Source organism: Mesoplodon bidens (assembly GCF_964165515.1).
Source record: "Mesoplodon bidens genome assembly, chromosome: 2".
Classification (NCBI taxonomy): Eukaryota; Metazoa; Chordata; class Mammalia; order Artiodactyla; family Ziphiidae; genus Mesoplodon; species Mesoplodon bidens.
In genome coordinates, this window is record NC_138177.1 from 33920198 (window position 1) to 33940910 (window position 20713).

Sequence of the window (20713 nt, forward strand, 5' to 3'; positions counted from 1 at the left end):
AGTGAAGGTTCTGAGCCCCACGTCAGACTTCCCAATCTGGGGGCCCAGCAACGGGAGGAGGAATTCCTAGAGAATCAGACTTTGAAGGCTAGCGGGATTTGATTGCCAGACTTCAACAGGACTGGGGGAAACAGGGACTCCACTCTTGGAGGGCACACACAAAGTAGTGTGCACATCAGGACCCAGGGGAAGGAGCAATGACCCCATACGAGACTGAATACACCTACCTGCTGGTGTTGGAGGGTCTCCTGCAGAGGCGGGGGGTGGATGTGTCTCACCATAAGGACAAGGACACTGGCAGCAGAAGTGCTGGGAAGTACTCCTTGGTGTGAGCCCTCCCAGAGTCACGATTAGCCCCACTAAAGAGCGTGGGTAGGCTCCAGTGTTGGGTCGCCTCAAGCCAAACAACCAACAGGGAGGGAACCCAGCCCCACTCATCAGCAGACAAGCAGATTAAAGTTTCACTGAGCTCTGCCCACCAGAGAAACAGCCAGCTCTACCCACCACCAGTCCCTCACATCAGGAAACTTGCTCAAGCATCTTAAATAGCTTCATCCACCAAAGGGCAGAGAGCAGAAGCAAGAAGGGCTACAATCCTGAAGCTTGTGGAACTAAAACCACATACAGAGAAAGATAGATGAGATGAAAAGGCAGAGGGCTATGTACCAGATGAAGGAACAAGATAAAACCCCAGAAAAACAACTAAATGAAGTGGAGATAGGCAACCTTCCAGAAAAAGAATTCAGAATAATGATACTGAAGATGATCCACGACCTCGGAAAAAGAATGAAGGCAAAGATTGAGAAGATGAAAGAAATGTTTAACAAAGACCTAGAAGAATTAAAGAACAAACAAACAAACATGAACAATACCCGAACTGAAATGAAAAATACACTAGAAGGAATCAATAGCAAAATAACTGAGGCAGAAAAACGGATAAGTGACCTAGAAGACAGAATGGTGGAATTCACTGCCATGGAACAGAATAAAGAAAAAAGAATGAAAAGAAATAAAGATAGCCTAAGAGACCTCTGGGACAATATTAAACACAACATTTGCATTATAGGGGTCCCAGAAGAAAATGAGAGAGAGAAAGAACATGAGAAAATATTTGAAGAGATTATAGTCGAAAACTTCCCTAACATGGGAAAGGAAATAGCCACCCAAGTCCACGAAGTGCAGAGAGTGCCATAAGGATAAACCCACAGAGAAACACACAAAGACACATAGTAATCAAATTGACAAAAATTAAAGACAAAGAAAAGTTACTAAAAGCAGCAAGGGAAAAATGGCAAATAACATACAAGGGAACTCCAATAAGGTTAACAGCTGATTTCTCAGCAGAAACTCTACAAGCCAGAAGGGAGTGGCATGACATATTTAAAGAGATGAAAGGGAAGAACATACAACCAAGATTACTCTACCCGGCAAGGATCTCATTCAGATTTGATAGACGAATCAATAGCTTTACATATAAGCAAAAGCTAAGAGAATTCACCACCACCAAATCAGCTCTACAACAAATGCTAAAGGAACTTCTCTAAGTGGGAAACACAAGAGAAGAAAATGACCTACAAAAACAAAACACAAAGCAATTAAGAAAATGGTAATAGGAACATACATATCAATAATTACCTTAAATGTGAATGGATTAAATGCTCCAACCAAAAGACACAGGCTTGCTGAATGGATACAAAAACAACACCCATATATATGCTGTCTACAAGAAACTCACTTCAGACCTAGGGACACATACAGGCTGAAAGTGAGGGGATGGAAAAAGATATTCCATGCAAATGGAAATCAAAAGAAAGCTGGAGTAGCAATACTCATATCAGATAAAATAGACTTTAAAATAACGAATGTTACAAGAGACAAGGAAGGACACTACGGAATGATCAAGGGATCAATCCAAGAAGAAGATATAACAATTATAAATATATACGCACCCAACATAGGAGCACCTCAATACATAAGGCAACTGTTAACAGCTCCAGAAGAGGAAATTGACAGTACCACAATAATAGTGGGGGACTTTAACACCTCACAACAAACAACAGATCATCCAAACAGAAAATTAATAAGGAAACATAAGCTTTAAATGATACAACAGACCAGGTAGATTTAATTGATATTTACAGGACATTCCATCCAAAAACAGCAGATTACACATTCTTCTTAAGTGCACATGCAACATTCTCCAGGACAGATCACATCAAATCAAGCCTCAGTAAATGTAAGAAAACTGAAATAATACGAAGCATCTTTCCTGATCACAATGCTGTGAGATTAGAAATCAATTACAGGGAGAAAAATGTAAAAAACACATGGAGGCTACACAATACTTTACTAAATAACCATGAGATCACTGAAGAAATCAAATAGGAAATCAAAAAATATCTAGAGACAAATGACAATGAAACACGACAATCCAAAACCTATGGGATGCAGCAAAAGCAGTTCTAAGATGGAAGTTTATAGCAATACAAGCCTACCTCAAAAAGTAAGAAGTCTCAAATAAACAATCTAAACTTACCCCTAAAGGAACTAGAGAAAGAACAAACAAAACACAACGTTAGTAGAAGGAAAGAAATCATAAAAATCAGAGCAGAAATAAATGAAATAGAAACAAAGAAAACAATAGCAAACATGAACAGAAGTAAAACTTGGTTCTTTGAGAAGATAAAATTGATAAACCATTAGCCAGATTCATCAAGAAAAAGAGGGAGAGGACTCAAATCATTAAAATTAGAATGTAAAAGGAGACGTTACAACAGACACTGCAGAAATACAAAGTATCCTAAGAGACTACTACAAGCAACTCTATGCCAATAAAATGGACAACCTGCAAGAAGTGGACAAATTCTTAGAAAGGTATAACCTTCCAAGAATGAACCAGGAAGAAATAGAAAATATGAACAGACCGATCCCAAGTAATCAGATTGAAACTGTGATTACATATCTTCCAACAAAAAAAGTCCAGGACCAGATGGCTTCACAGGTGAAATCTATCAAACATTTAGAGAAGCGCTAACACCCATCCTTCTCAAACTCTTCCAAAAAATTGCAGAGGAAGGAACACTCCCAAACTCATTCTATGAGGCCAGTATCACCCTGATTTCAAAACCAAAGATACTACAAAAAAAAGAAAATTACAGACTAATATCACTCATGACTGTAGATGCAAAAATCCTCAACAAAATACAAGCAAACAGAATCCAACAACACATTAAAAGGATCATACACCATGATCAAGTGGAATTTATCCCAGGGATGCAAGGATTATTCAATATATGCAAATCAATCAATGTGATACACCACATTAACAAATTAAGGAATAAAAACCATATGATCATCTCAAGAGATGCAGAAAAAGCTTCTGACAAAATTCAACACCTATTTATGAACAAAACTCTCCAGGAAGTGGGCACAGAGGGAACTTATCTCAACAAAATAAAGGCCATATATGACAAACCCACAGCAAACATCATTCTCAATGGAGAAAAACTGAAAGCATTTCCTTTAAGATCAGGAACAAGACAAGGATGTCCACTCTCACCACTATTATTCAACGTAGTTTTGGAAGTCCTAGCCATGGCAATTAGAGAAGAAGAAATAAAAGGAATACGAATTGGAAAAGAAAAAGTAAAACTGTCACTGTTTGCAGATGACATGACACTATACATAGAGAATCCTAAAGATGCCACCAGAAAACTACTAGAGCTTATCAATGAACTTGGTAAAGTTGCAGGATACAAAATTAATGCACAGAAATCTCTTGCATTCCTATACACTAATGATGAAAGATCAGAAATAGAAATTAAGGAAACACTCCCATTTACCATTGGAACAAAAAGAATAAAATACCTAGGAATAAATCTACCTAGGGAGGCAAAAGACCTGTATGCAGAAAACTGTAAGACAGTGATGAAAGAAATTAAAGCTGATACAAACAGATGGAGAGATATATCATTTTCTTGGATTGGAAGAATCAATACTGTGAAAATGACTATACTACCTATTCTACAGATTCAATGCAATCCCTATCAAATTATCAATTGCATTTTTTTTTACAGAACTAGAACAAAAATCTTAAAATTTGTAAGGAGACACAAAAGACCCCGAATAGCCAAGACGGTCTTGAGGGAAAAAAATGGAGCTAGAGGAATCGGACTCCCTGACTTCAGACTATACTACAAAGCTACAGTAATCAAGATAATATGGTACTGGAACAAACACAGAAATAAAGATCAATGGAACAGGATAGAAAGCCCAGACATTAACCCACGCACCTATGGTCACCTAATCTATGACAAATGAGGCAAGGATATACAATGGAGAAAAGACAGCCTCTTCAAAAAGTGGTGCTGGGAAAACTGGACAGCTATATGGAAAAGAATGAAATTAGAACACTCCCTAACACCATACACAAAAATAAACTCAAAATGGATTAGAGACCTAAATGTAAGACCGGACACTATAAAACTCTTAGAGGAAAACATAGGAAGAACACTCTGACAGAAATCACAGCAAGATCTTTTTTGATCCACCTCCTAGAGTAATGGAAATAAACACAAAATTAAACAAATGGGACCTAATGAAACTTAAGAGCTTTTGCAAAGCAAAGGAAACTATAAACAAGATGAGAAGACAACCCTCAGAATGGGAGAAAATATTTGCAAATGAATTAACGGACAAAGGATCAATCTCCAAAATATATAAACAGCTCTTGCAGCTGAATATTAAAAAAACTAACAACCTAATCCAAAAATGGGCAGAAGACCTAAATAGACATTTCTCCAAAGAAGACATACAGATGGCCAAGAAGCACATGAAAAGCTGCTCAACATCACTACTCATTAGAGAAATGCAAATCAAAACTACAATGAGGTATCTATTCCTCACACTAGTCAGAATGGGCATCATCAGAAAATCTACAAATAACAAATGCTGGAGAGGGTGTGGAGAAAAGGGAACCCTCTTGCACTGTGGCAAGGTGGGAATTTTAAACTGATACAGCCACTATGGAGAACAGTATGGAGGTTCCTTAAAAAACTAAAAATAGAATTACCATATGATCCAGCAATCCCACTACTGGGCATATACCCAGAGAAAACCATAATTCAAAAAGACACATGCACCCCAATGTTCATTGCAGCACTATTTACCACAGCCAGGACATGGAAGCAACCTAAATGCCCATCAACAGACAAATGGATAAAGAAGATGTGGTACATATATACAATGGAATATTACTCAGCCTTAAAAAGGAACAAAATTGGGTCACTTGTTGAGAGTTGGATGGATCTAGAGACTGTCATACAGTGAAGTAAGTCAGGAGAAAAAAATATATCATATACTAATGCATATATGTGGAAACTAGAAAAATGGTACAGATGAACTGGTTTGCAGGGCAGAAATAGAGACACAGATGAGGAGAACAAACGTATGGACACCAAGGGGGAAAGTGGCGGGGGGGCAGGGGGGATGAAGTGGGAGACTGCGATTGACATATATACACTAACATGTATAATGTATAAAATGGATAACTAGTGAGAACCTGTTCTATAAAAAAATAAACTAAAATTCAAGAAAAAAAATCTTCCCTTTCACCACTGATCTGCATATCCACCTTCACCATGGGGTAAACTCTTCATTACCTTTCAGTTAGATTTTACATTTTTTATTGTGCCCATTTTGTTACAGCAGTCTTAGAATACATTATAATAACTTAATGGGCAAATGCCCTTGTAATTATTATACCTCTGAAGCATTCATTCTATAAATTACCATTAAAGTCAATTGGTCACACTCTCTACTGACCTTTAAAAAATATTCTTGAGGATTTTTAATTGGAATCACATTAAGTTATGGTTATTGGTCTATTCAAAATGTTTAACAATTGCTTTAACCTATTTTAATATTTTTTATTTTCCTTGAAAATTATACATTTTATTAAGACTGCTATTTTTATTAATATGCATCAGCACTAAGTTATTTTAATCTACTCAATATTATAATAGCCAATTTCAATTATATATTGTAACATATAGGATCTTTTTATTTCTCTCTACATTTGCCATCTTAAGTTTTTCCCAGTTTCTTGAGTTCAATGCCTAGTTCATTTATTTGTATTCACATCTAAAAATGAATTCATTTAATTATACAATTTTTTAGGAAAATTCTGACCAAAATTTCATAAATTTTGATATATAATATTTTCACTAGCATTATTTTCTGAATTGTTTGTAGCAACGTCTGTAGACTCTTTGACACAAAGGTATTAAGAGAAGTATTTAGTTTTCTCTTTTCCAGACTAAGTAGTTATTTATTTGAGGTTCTGATTCAGAGAATGTAGATGGTACAATTTATTCTGTTTTAGAATCAATCCAGTTTTCTAAATGCTCTAAGATTACTATAAATAATGTATATCCCTTGATGCAAAGTATAAAGTGAGACAAGTACCTATTAAACCAAGTTTGACTCATCTCAAAGAAAAAATCCAATGTCTTTATAATGACGTAAGAAAATCATGCACCAAAGTGGCCTCTGTCATTGTTCTTACCTCATTTCTATTTTTCTCCTCCTTCCTCATTCCTCTCCAGTCATACTGGACTTCTGGACTGTGTCTGGCATTCTTGTACCTTAAGGCTTATATACTTATTTTAACTCAGCCTAGATCTTCCCGGATATATTCACATAGCTTGCTCCCTCACCTCCTCTTTGTTTAAAGGTAATCTATTCTTATTACTATTAGTATCTCTCCAACTAGACTGAAAGTTTGGCTACAGCATGAATTTTTGTCTGTTTTGTTTTTGTTCAATAACCAGAGCCTATAATAGTGTCTGGTAAATAGGAGGTACTCAAAAAAACTTTTGGTTGAATAAATTAATATTTAAAAGCACCTGCCCTGAAGCCATAATGCCTGAGTTAAAATCTCTGCTATATTACCTTGGGCAACCTCCTCAACTTCTCTTTGCCCTAGTTTCCTCCTCAATAAAATAGAAAATAATAGTAATAGTACTTATCTCATAGGGAAATTCTAAGAATTAAAGTAGTTAATACATGTAAAGTACATTGAGCAATGTCCATGAATAGTGAATGCAAAATAAATCTTACCTAAATATTTTTATTTCTACTTTAATTACTTCTCGAATTATACAGTAGGCCCTCCATATCCGCAGGTTCTGCAACTAAAAATTCAATCAAACGCAGACAAAAAAAATCCACCACCCCCCAAAAAAAAGAAGAAGAAATTCCAAGAAGTTCCAAAAAAGCAAAACGAATTTGCAGCTACACTGGCAACTATTTACACAGTATTCACATTATATTTAAAACTTTTTGTATAGCATTTACTACATTATATTAGTTATTACAAGTAATCCAGAGATGACAAAGTATATAGGAGGATGTGATACCCAGGTTATATGCAAATATACACCAATTTATCCAAGGACTTGAGCAACCTTGGATTTTGGTACCTGCAGGGGTTCCTGGAACCAATCCCCCATGGATACTGAAGGATGACTATACCTTAAAATCTCTTAGCATGTTTAACTTTTAATCAATTTTTGAAAATTTCTAATAGGTTTTGCTTTATATAAATACCAATGCTTTATATTATGTCACACAAATTACTACTACTTTGTGGGATTATACCTTTCATTATGTGAAAACCTGTATCTGTCTTCTATGATTTTTTCCTTGAGTTCTACTTTGGTCTACTTTTCTTTTCTTTTTTGTTGTTTGTTTGTTTTTGTTGTATTCCTTATCATTCTTATATTTGCCAGGCTTATCCTCAACTACTCCTTCCTTTTCAAGTCTTTCTGTGTTAATCTGTTTTAAGTCTGTCTCGTCTAAAGAGTATACCTAGAAATGAAGCCTAACAACTTCGGCACAATATGTCGTATTAGTTATAGCCCATAAGCACTAGTAGGTTTTCCTCCTCAGCAACTTCCCTGTCCTCCAGCAGATACTAAGGTTGGAGTCTCCTGAAAGACCCAGACTACATCTAAAAGCACACTTTTACTCTGTATACAGTGACTCACATGTTAGGTGGACTTCCCAAGTATTCTTTTTATCTTTATAAATTCTTTTTAAGTTTTCAGTGTGAAGATAGCAATATGTCAATGGGATTTCTAGTGGGTGGAGGTTGGAGGGATTACATTGGCTTAGTGTGCAATCTCAAACCAGAAGTCTCCTTTATTATATGCAAACAGTAAAAATTAAAAAAAACCACTATTCTGATTGCTTTTTTTTTCTATTCAATTTCTATTGTTTCTAGCTTATGGAATTTGCTAGAAATTCCAAATCAATGTTCTATAAATGGCAATAGTACAAAATCTTCTCTGTTCCTCTATGTAGACTTTGTCAAAGCCCTGCAGCCAAAGACCAATAGGAACACACCTGTAGTTGAACAAATTTTATTATTGCTCATTGCAACAAAGAATACAGCACACTACAGGTTAAGGTAAGAGGATGTTACAAACTACTTATAGGATATAGGCCCATGTTAAGTGATTTGGGGGAAGGTTCAAGGAAGTAAGGCTTTGCTCTGGGTTGGATACTGTCAAGAAGTGGGGATAATTCTGTGATTGAGTACCTTAATATATCTTACCTAGACAAAGAAAAAACTACAGTGAGACTAAAGTTGTAATTAGTAAAGAAACAGCAACTGCTCATATTAGCCATGATAGAGGTGTGTTTGGTATTTTATGTGGCTTACACAGTGACTTCTTTTTGTATGTGCTTAATAAGTTTATGAAGTGATCTCGGTTTTTGCTTCATTTCATCACCATCCCAGAGTGACTATGTCTGATGTTGATGTTCTGTGAGATTATGTTTAAAAGGAGAACATCAAGGCCCAGCTGTGAATGCCAAGCCTGTTTCCAGATTCAGAGACTGCTTTTCCTGTTCAAATTCTTAAGGATGTTTCAATTTAATTCTTAAAAATTTCTCCTGATATATCCCATTGTCACCTAGATCTGGTGTTTTATTAAAAAAACACCTAGCTCTTATTAAAAAAACACCCAGATCTGGTGTTTTCATGGCTGTTCAGAAACAGATACAAACCAATCTATAAACTTACTATTAAAAAAACAATAGGCCAAATCCAAGCATGCAGTTGAAGATAACACAGGATATACAGAGTAGTTACACAAACTAACCATAAAAGTAATAGATAACACAGGATATACAGAGTAGTTACACAAACTAACCATAAAAGTAATAGAGGCAGTTATTTAAGTAGTGGGGAAAGAAAAACACAAATAAAAGCTGTATGATCCGAAAGAATTTTCTTTCCACTTTGATAAAAATAACTGCACTATCACATAAAATGAATATACAAATAAACATGCCTTATTTGAATGCCTTATGTTTTTTTCCTTTTAAGGAAAAAAGGATTTTATAAAGGATAATGGAAGGACAATTTGTAAAATCTGAGTAAGATATAAGGATTAGATAATAGTACCATATCAACATTAACTTCTTGAATTTTAAAGATATATTGCGATTACATAGGACAATATCCTTGTTTTTAAGGAAATATACACTGGGGTATTTAGAGATAAAGGAACATTATGTCTGTACCCTGCTCAAACATCCAAAGAAAAAATTTTATGTGTGTGTATGTAAAAGAGAGACAGAATGAGAATGATAAAGCAAATGTGAACATCTGGATAATCTGCATACAGAATATAAAGGAATTATTTTTTATCATTCTTGTAACTTCTCTCTAAGTCTGAAGTTATTTCAATGTGAAAAGTTAAAAAAAAAAAAAAACTCTGGCCTCAAAATTATATTTGACAAATATCAGCATCCCCAAGTCAGAGATGAAGACAGTAAAAATCAAAATAATCATACAATTAATTAAAGAAAAGGAGAAGCCAGAGTCTATTTTACTCAAGGCTGTAGTTTATTTTGCACGGAAAAGCTACATGTTTCAACATAATAATGGGTAATTCATCAATAAATTACAACTGTCTTATCTCTGAGAGAAACAATGCCCTGATTACTCGTAATTTCCTCTTATGGTATTTCCTTCCTCTCAAGGTCTGATGTTACCAGTTATTAAAAAAAATTTTTAACTCAGTGATAAGCAAATATATATCTATTATCTATCAGAGCTATTCAAGTCCTAATCAATGCCACAGCATTCAAAACAGCTGTCTTTATGACAGGACATTCCAGTAAACTCATCTGTGATTTTACAACTCAGGTGATTATATTTATGGTACCACTAGAACATACTGTTAGATGTAGCATTTACCTGAGAACTGCCACTGAAACCTGGAGGTTGGCTGTATTCTGTGGAATCAATAATACTACTGCAAAATGAAGAAAGAAAAATGTGATTTCAGTTTTTACATTCTCTTAGCAACAGAAAAAGTAAATCTAAAATATATCATATATAAATCCAATATTTCTAATTTCTAAGCAAAGAAAATATTTATTGCCAATAATTTAATTAGACATCAAATAAATACATATCCCATAAACAAAAAATTAGTAAATATTTAAACAATTTACCCCTTCATCCCACCACCTTAAATATACCCACCTTGAAAGAATGTCAGTAGGGAATAATCATAAGATAGGTGTATATATAGAAGTATTTCCTACAATTTCATTTCAGATAGGTTAATAAGTTGTTTGAACTCTAAGGAAAAGAGGACTTAGAATATTGGGAAAAGAGCACAAGCATGCAATCAAAAGCTATGATTAACAGATCCTGTTATGACACTAGAGCTAGTGCCCTTGGACAAATACCTATAATAACTGTTTCCTTACCTGCAAAGTGAGATGAGTGGAGACTAGCTATCTCTAGCTATATCTAGACTCCCTTCAAGCTCCAAAATGTTATGATAATCACCTCACGTGAAAGAAAACTATCAAAGGAATGGAAGAAATGGTAAAATACCAATAATCTTTCTTTCATAACCCAAAATCTATATTCTAATTACCTCTGCCCTAGTGGAACATAATCTACTTTCTCCATTGGTTCTTTCTATTTGATTATATTCTCTATGCATTTTCCTACCTAACTCTAGAAAAACCTCTAGAAGTCCCAACTAGCTTTGCTTCCTAAGAGTTCCATCTTACAATATCTATTTTATCACGTCACTCTTATCTCCCTCCCTTCTTTAAATAAATTATGAAGACTATTAACACCTGAAAATGATATAACTTCTACATCAACCATGATAGATCAACAGTTTTTTACATTTTTAAAAATTCTTCCCTATTTCTACTATAGAAATGTTTATATTTTTGTCTACCCTAATGAAATTTAAGCAATTAAGTGTACTAATTTCAGTGTGTCTCTTTACATAAATATACAAAATCATTATTCACTTTAGTACTCAAATAATCACAAAGGTTATAATATGAGAGGCACTCTTATTAAGAGTACAGAGTGGGTTTGAATTTCACCTGTTAGCAGCTAAATGAGTCTGGGCAAGTTATTGATCTTATTTGTCCTCTAGCTTCTCCATCTGCTAAATGAGTAAGATACTTCAGAGAGGTATAAGATTTAATTAAGTGGGTTAATTTCTCAGTACGATGCCAAAAAACGGTAGATGTTCAATAAATTTTACCCTCTATTAATAAAATTCGTTAATAACATACAAACTTATGCTTTCAAAAATATAATAAATTAGATGCAACTGTCTTCACAGTAGTCTTTTTTTATAAAGCAATACATAATGATATTCAGTGTTCTTAACCGTTCCTATAGTAAGACTTATGTAAGAAAGACCCTTCAAAGCACTTATGCTACAAATGAAAGAATTAACACAATCTTGTAATGAATTTCTTTCCTTGCACAGAGTCATGAACTGATATGACAGGATCACATGCTATTTTCAGTATACTCTAACCAGGGACTAACAGGGCTAAAACTGAGGAAATGCCATGCATTCAAAATTCTGTGCTCCTCGGTCAGAATGGCCATCATCAAAAAATCTACAAACAATAAAGGCTGGAGAGGATGTGGAGAAAAGGGAACCCTCTTGCACTGTTGGTGGAAATGTAAATTGATACAGTCACTATGGAGAACAGTATGGAGGTTTCTTAAAAAACTAAAAATAGAACTACCATAAGACCCAGCAATCCCACTCTGGGCATATACCCTGAGAAAATCATAATTCAAAAAGAGACGTGTACCACAATGTTCACAGCAGCACTATTTACAATAGCCAGGTCATGGAAGCAATCCAAGTGTCCATCGACAGATGAATGGATAAAGAAGATGTGGCACATATATACAATGCGGCAATAGATGTGGCAATGTGGCAAAGATGTGGCAATATATACAATATTACTCAAGAAATGAAACTGAGTTATTTGTAGTGAGGTGGATGGACCTAGAGTCTGTCATACAGAATGAAGTAAGTCAGAATGAGAAAAACAAATACCATATGCTAACACATATATATGGAATCTAAAAAAAAAAAATGGTTCTAATGAACCTAGGGGCAGGACAGGAATAAAGATGCAAATGTAGAGAATGGACTTGAGGACATGGGGCGAGGGAAGGTCGAAGTGAGAGAGTAGCATTGACACATATACACTACCAAATGTAAAATAGATAGCTAGCGGGAAGCTGCTGCATAGCACAGGGAGATCAGCTTGGTGCTTTGTGACCACCTAGAGGGGTGGGATAGGGAGGGTGGGAGGGAGACACAAGAGGGAGGGGATATGGAGATATATGTATGCATATGGCTGATTCACTTTGTTATACAGCAGAAACTAACACACCATTGTAAAGCAATTATACTCCAATAAAGATGTTAAAAAAAATGTGTTCCTTCCACTAATGAAACCCAATTCCCTATTATCTGTATAAACATTAATAAAATTATGAAGCTGCACATTTAGAGGTTGATAGAACAGAACTATTTCTAGATATAATTATTTTATGGTCTTGTAATTCAGACTTCTTTGACTGCAGGCTGGAACAATGATATTGATATATCAGTGTATATAGTGAGATAACATTACATTTCAAATATATGTTTAAAAATAGTACTCATCAGATTGTTGAAGGTATTGAAATGACAGGTTTTAAATGGTATTTTATTAATAATAACTGCAGAGTTTCAAATTTATTTTATTTCAGATCTTAATCTTATTCACTAAGGAAATTTATTAATGTATACACAACTACAACAGAAGCAATCTGAAAAAGTAAATCCCTTTAATTCTGCTTTTTAAAATGTGTGTGTGTGTGTGTTTCTATGTGTGTATAAAGTAACATGATTAGAAGAGAATATTAGAAAGCACTGCCTGGGCTGGGTTCTCTTGATTCTGGTGCTATTCTACTTCTTATCTCTGAGTTAGCCACAATCCACAGATGGTAATGACAACAGCAGTATTAATACCTATCATTTATTGAGGATTTACCATGCTGTAGGCAATGACCTAAGTAATTTAAGCTTCATAACTCAGGTAGACACTATTATCATTCCCATTTCTCAAGTGAGGAAACTCAGCCACTGACAGATTATATATTTGGCCCAAGTTAACAAAGTTAGCCAATAGCAGAGTTAGGATTCAAAGCCATGGCGTCAGGTTCTAGAGTCTACACTGAACCACCATGCTATGCTCCCTAGGCACATCATATTCTACAACTGAAGAGTGAGGAAATCCTGGAATAGCCCAACCCACTTCATAGACATAATTTAAGGAGAAAAGTGAAAAAAACGGCAACCTATAAATATGAGAGTCATCAATTATTTCAAATAAATGTCAAATAAATAACCTGAAATTACTTCAAGTAAGTTATAAAAATAAAGCCACCAAAAAATGGCAAGGGCAAGAAGAAAATTTCAAGATAGTAACTAAAACTGAGTTAGGAATAATACACTTTATTCATGATGGGGAAAATAAGATGATAAAAAAATTCTTAATGTTCTTGCTGGTGACAATGAGGAGCTCAGCTAAAAACATATGAAAACTATACAGCCGTTAATTCAAGTTACAAGGGAAATTCACAGTTATGCAAGTAGATGTCACAAAACTTAAATTATTTGCTTCCAAAAGCAAAGATATACTTTGTAATTAAAAGATAGACTTTTACAAATGAACTTATATACAAAACAGAAACAGATTCACAGACATAGAAAACAAATTTATGGTACCAAAGGGGAAATGAGGGGGAGGGATAAATTAGGAGTTTGGGATTAACAGATACACACCACTATATATAAAATAGATAATCAACAAGGACCTACTGTACAGCACAGGGAACTATACTATTTTGTAATGACCTATAAGGGAAAAGAATCTGAAAAAGAATATATATGTATATGTATTTATGTGTGTATATATACGTATTTATGTATTTGTGTATATATGTGTATGTGTATTATGTGTATATATGTGTGCATGTGTGTATATATATATATAAAACTGAATCACTTTGCAGTACACCTGAAACTAACACAACACTGCAAATCAACTATCCTTCAATTAAAAAAAAGAAATAAAAAATATGTTTAAATAAATAATAAAAAAAGACTTAAGTCAATTTCACATATAAGCTATATCTATAAATGAATAAGAAGCTAAGAGAAAACAGTGTTTCACTCTTGGTAAAAATAGCGGATAACCAGTTTTAGACTGGGCTTTTACTTGAAATAGGATAATTCACATTCAAATATCAATAGGCACAAAATTAATTAAATTATAGAGGATTTTAATATGTGAGCAAAATAAAATGTATTGAGATAATTTAAGGCTGAACATAAAGGAAATAAAACTATGAGGTTTTTAAATAAATAATGGAATTGAATGAACCAAAAAAAAAAAATCTGTGTACACACATGAAATTAAGACTATTGTCACTGATTTGTTTTTCCATTAGTATAAACTTAAAACAGAATAAACTCTACATTCAATAAACAATATGGGGCTACTGCCAAACCCTGTTCCTTTCTAGTATTCTACATAAAATTACTGAACCAGTTTCCCAAAACTGAGCAACGTGAGAAACATGTAACATGAAAATAATCTGACTTATAAATTTTAATAATGACTAATTAAAATCAAATATGATTTTAATTTTTTTTTAAATAGTAAAGTTTGTGACTATTTTATTCCCTTTCTACCAAGGCAGTAATCCCCGGTATTATAAACAGATGAAAGCTAAATCACTTGCTCTCCTCAAAATAATGCTTTTCTGTCACTTACTTAACACAGAGGCATTGAATTTCAAATTAATGGTAAACGCCACTTACTAAACAACCAAAATTTTCGTGGCCCCAGTTTTGCAGACACCTCAGGAGATACCAGAAATCACTCTTCAGTTTTGATTTTTCCTTTCTAATTCCACATACCCTTTAACATTTGACACAACTATTCAAACAAATCATACAAAATCAACATGACTCATCTATTGAGTGTTACCATTTACTGAGTGCTTATTATGTGGCAGGTATTATTCTCTCATTTCTTTAAATATATTACCACATTTTATCAGTCAAGACAGGTATTATTATCCTCATTTTAATAATGAGAAAACTGAGGTGTACAGAAGTTAATAATAAAATTGCCTAAGGTAAAACTGCTAATAAGGTGTGGAATTGAAATTTGAACCCAGGCAGTGTAATTCCAGAATCCTTATGTAAGACTGCCGAAGTGACATATGTTTTCTCTTCTTGAAGAATCATTGCCCTGCCATTTTTGAACTATAAGTTTCTATCGATCTTCTTTTTGATGTTTTATTATTAACTCAATGATCTCCAAAACCGTTTTACCTCCCAAGGTTTTACAGGCTCCAGAGTAAGGATGTCTGCTTTAGAATACTGATTATGCTACTAACTATGCGATGCTGGGCAAATTGCTTCATCTCTATGGCTCAACTACCTCATTTGTAAAATGAAAAGGACACACAGCATTTATTCTGAGGGCTATATGAGATAATACATGTAAATTACAAAACAGTACCTAATACACATACGTATGTTACTCTAACAGTTACAACTTTTGCAAATGCAGTTCTCTAGGACAGTAATAATTTCCTAATTTTGATGCAAAATTCAATTGAAACTTAATGTGAAATCTTTTCTTATACAGTGTCTCGGACTCATTAGAATAGACAGTACTACTACTCATCTTGTGGTATTTGTAAGAATTTCAACAAGATAGTACAACAAATTTTATACAACAGATTTTATACAAATAAACATTGATGACTTCAATGGCCTTTTCAGCAATATACAGTTTGGCTTTTAAAAATACTGGGCTTGGGACATCCCTGGTGGTCCAGTGGTTAAGACTCCACACTCCCAATGCAGGGGACCCGGGTTCGATCCCTGGTCAGGGAACTAGATCCCGAATGCCGCAACTAAGAGCCTTCATGTCACAACTTAAAATCCCGCATGCCCTAACAAAGATCCCACAACTGAGATTCGAAGCAGACAAATAAATAACTAAATAAATATTTTTTCAAATAATAATAAATAAATATTTGTCTCTCTCTTTCTGACTTACTTCACTCTGTATGACAGACTCTACCGTATGCTAACACATATATATGGAATTTAAGAAAAAAAAATCATGAAGATCCTAGGGGTAAAACAGGAATAAAGACACAGACCTACTTGAGAATGGACTTGAGGATATGGGGAGGGGGAAGGGTAAGCTGTGACAAAGCGAGAGAGAGGCATGGACATATATACACTACCAAACGTAAGGTAGATAGATAGTGGGAAACAGCCATATAGCACAGGGAGATCAGCTCGGTGCTTTGTGACCGCCTGGAGGGGTGGGATAGGGAGGGTGGGAGGGAGGGAGACGCAAGAGGGAAGGGATATGGGAACAGATGTATATGTATAACTGATTCACTTTGTTATAAAGCAGAAACTAATAAAATCCTTTCTAAAAAAAATAATAAATAAATAATAAAAATTTTAAAAAATATATAAATATGGAGCTCAAAAAACGTACATAAAACCGTATGATCATCTCAATAGATGCAGAGAAAGCTTTCAACAAAATTCAACACCCATTTATGATAAAAACCCTCCAGAAAGTAGGCATAGAGGGAACTTACCTCAACATAATAAAGGTCATATATGACAAACCCACAGCCCACATCGTCCTCAATGGTGAAAAACTAAAACCATTTCCACTAAGACCAGGAACAAGACAAGGCTGCCCACTCTTACCACTATTATTCAACATAGTTTTGGAAGTTTTAGCCACAGCAATCAGAGAAGAAAAAGGAATCCAAATTGGAAAAGAAGAAGTAAAGCTGTCACTGTTTGCAGATGACATGACACTATACATAGAGAATCCTAAAGATGTTACTAGAAAACTACTAGAGCTAATCAATGAATCTGGTAAAGTAGCAGGATAAAATAATTAATGCAAGGAAATGTCTTGTGTTCCTATACACTAACGATGAAAAATCTGAAAGTGAAATCAAGAAAACACTCCCATTTACCATTGCAACAAAAGGAATAAAATACTTAGGAATAAACCTACTTAAGGAGAAAAAAGACCTGTATGCAGAAAATTATAAGACACTGATGAAAGAAATTTAAAGATGATAGAAACAAATGTAGAGATTACCATGTTCTTGGATTAGAAGAATCAACATAGTGAAAATGACTATACTACCCAAACAATCTACAGATTCAATGCAATCCCTATCAAACTACCACTGGCATTTTTCAAAGAACCAGAACAAAAAATTTCACAATTTGTATGGAAACAAAAAAGACCCCAAATAGCCAAAGCAATCTTGAGAATGAAAAATGAAGCTGGAGGAATCAGGCTCCCGGACTTCAGATTATACTTCAAAGCTACAGTATTCAAGACACTATGGTACTGGCACAAAAACAGAAATATAGATCAATGGAACAGGATAGAAAGCCCAGATATAAACCTACACACATATGGTCACCTTATCTTTGATAAAGGAGGCAAGAATATACAATGGAGAAAAGACAGCCTCTTCAATAAGTGGTACTGGGAAAACTGGACAGCTACATGTAAAAGAATGAAATTAGAACACTCCCTAACACAATACACAAAAATAAACTCAAAATGGATTGAGACCTAAATGTAAGGCCAGACACTATCAAACTCTCAGAGGAAAACATAGGCAGAACACTCTATGACCTAAATCACAGCAAGATCCTCTTTGACCCACCTCCTAGAGAGATGGAAATAAAAACAAAAATAAACAAATGGGACCGAATGAAACTTAAAAGCTTTTGTACAGCAAAGGAAACCATAAACAAGACGAAAAGACAATCCTCAGAATGGGAGAAAGTATTTTCAAATGAAGCAACTGACAAAGGATTAATCTCCAAAATTTACAAGCAGCTCATGCAACTCAATATCAAAAAAACAAACAACCTAATCCAAAAATGGGCAGAAGATGTAAACAGATGTTTCTCCAAAGAAGGTATTCAGATTGCCAACAAACACATGAAAGAATGCTCAACATCATTAATCATTAGAGAAATGCAAATCAAAACTACAATGAGATATCATCTCACACTGGTCAGAATGGCCATCATCAAAAAAATCTACAAACAATAAATGCTGGAGAGGGTGTGGAGCAAAGGGAACCCTCTTGCACTATTGGTGGGAATGTAAATTGATACAGCCACTATAGAGAACAGTATGGAGGTTCCTTAAAAAAATAAAAATAGAACTACCATATGACCCAACAATCCCACTACTGGGCATATACCCTGAGAAAACCATAACTCAAAAGGAATCATATACCACAATGCTCACTGCAGCTCTATTTACAATAGCCAGGACATGGAAGGAACCTAAGTGTCCACTGAGAGATGAATGGATAAAGAAGATGTGGCACATATACACAATGGAATATTACTCAGCCATAAAAAGAAACGAGATTGAGTTATTTGTAGTGAGGTGGATGGACCTAGAGTCTCTCACACAGAGTGAAGTAAGTCACAAAGACAAAAACAAATACCGTATGCTAACACATATATATGGAATCTAGAAAAAAAATGGTCATGAAGAACCTAGGGGCAAGACGGGAATAAAGATGCAGACCTACTAGAGAATGGACTTGAGGACACGGGGAGGGGGAAGGGTAAGCTGGGACAAAGTGAGAGAGTGGCATGGACACATATACACTACCAAGTGTAATATAGATAGCTAGTGGGAAGCAGCCGCATAGCACAGGGAGATCACCTCGGTGCTTTGTGACTACCTGGAGGGGTTGGATAGGGAGGGTGGAGTGAGGGAGATGCAAGAGGGAAGAGATATGGGGATATATGTATATGTATAACTGATTCACTTTGTTATAAAGCAGAAACTAACATACCATTTTAAAGCAATTATACTCCAATAAAGATGTTAAAGAACAACAAAATGATTACATAAAACTTCAATTCCTAAAACCCAAAACTATGAAAATCAAACACTTTTTGTAACTTTTTGAAGTGAAAACCTGACCTGAACAGATTTTGATACCATTTATCTAACTGACTGCTAACATGCATGCTTCAATGCTGAAATATTAATGTGCTTGATTATATGGAAACACGTTTTACTCCTCCTCCAGTATATGTAACATATGGCATATGTACTGTGTTACCTCTCTAAATTGGGGAGGGAAGGGTATGGGGGCACAGACATAACACTACATAAGAAACACATCTGACTCCAAAGGTTTCCCAAAAAGGTTATGAAAACCTATATATCATACAAGCTTTGGATTTACTTCAGGAACGTAAGGGTAGTTCAATAATAAAAATATTGGGCTCTAGAGTACATATCTATGATCTTTAGGAAAAGAGATTCAATTTATTCTTCAAAGAACATAAGTTATCAGAGTATTTCAAATATCCAGGAAAAACTTTCTCCAACACCCTTTGTCCCCTTTTAATGGTAGATGGTTAGAAAGGGTTATAGATATACAGTACATAGGAGGACTGTATGAACCTAATATTATGCTGCCTTTTAAAAGGTACGTAATTCCATAATATTACTAAAGGTTAAAAAGAAAAGCAAAAGGGCAATTCATTTTAAAGTTTTCATTATAAGAGCTTCCTCGGGGAGAAACTTACTGCTGGCCGATGTGAAAAGCAAATGTGATGGAAAATTTCTGAAAGATGGAACAGGTCTGAATCTACTGCTTACTGCCTTTGGAAGTAAATAATTTGCTTGGTAGAATTTCAAGAACAGAATAATAAGCTCAAAAGAAAAACACTGACAAAACTCATTTGTCTCCAACAAAGCTAATAAAAGTCCCAGTTTGTTAGGCTAAGTGCTGCATTTGACTCCATTATATTCTAACCACTTATCAATGAGTGGGAATAGTTATAATAGTTACAATTTAGTTATAGTTCACAGAGGAGAAATTTTTAATTATCAGATGATGTAACTGCCACAAATCTTAGTGTTACAAAAACCCAGGTCTCTGAAATCATCTCAGAAAAAGGTTTTAAAAACAAAGAAAGTAGAGGAAGCATTCCAAAAACAGCAACAAAAGATTCAAAGGTAGAGGATCTGAATGGGAAAAATATACTGGAACTTGGGTAGGGGAGAGACGGTAAACAGCAGAAATAGAAAATGGTGACAGGACATGACATTTTATGCTTGCATTCAATTATCCTTACATCTAAGCTAGGGTTACAATGTATAGTTTTGGTTTTCCCAGCCTCTCCCATTCCTGACCTCCCAGAATCAAGGTACACCTATAATAAGCAAAGGGGTG

General features: G+C 34.7%; 1 protein-coding gene across 3 annotated transcripts in view; it reads right to left on the bottom strand.

Moving 5' to 3' along the window:
* The window catches only part of COP1 (COP1 E3 ubiquitin ligase), a 228051-nt gene that overhangs the window by 122090 nt on the left and 85248 nt on the right, over positions 1-20713 (bottom strand). For all 3 annotated transcript variants that reach the window (XM_081225451.1, XM_081225452.1, XM_081225450.1), the window contains one exon: positions 10271-10328. In XM_081225451.1, the coding sequence (XP_081081577.1) occupies positions 10271-10328 (58 nt within the window). The remainder of the gene's footprint in view (positions 1-10270; positions 10329-20713) is intronic.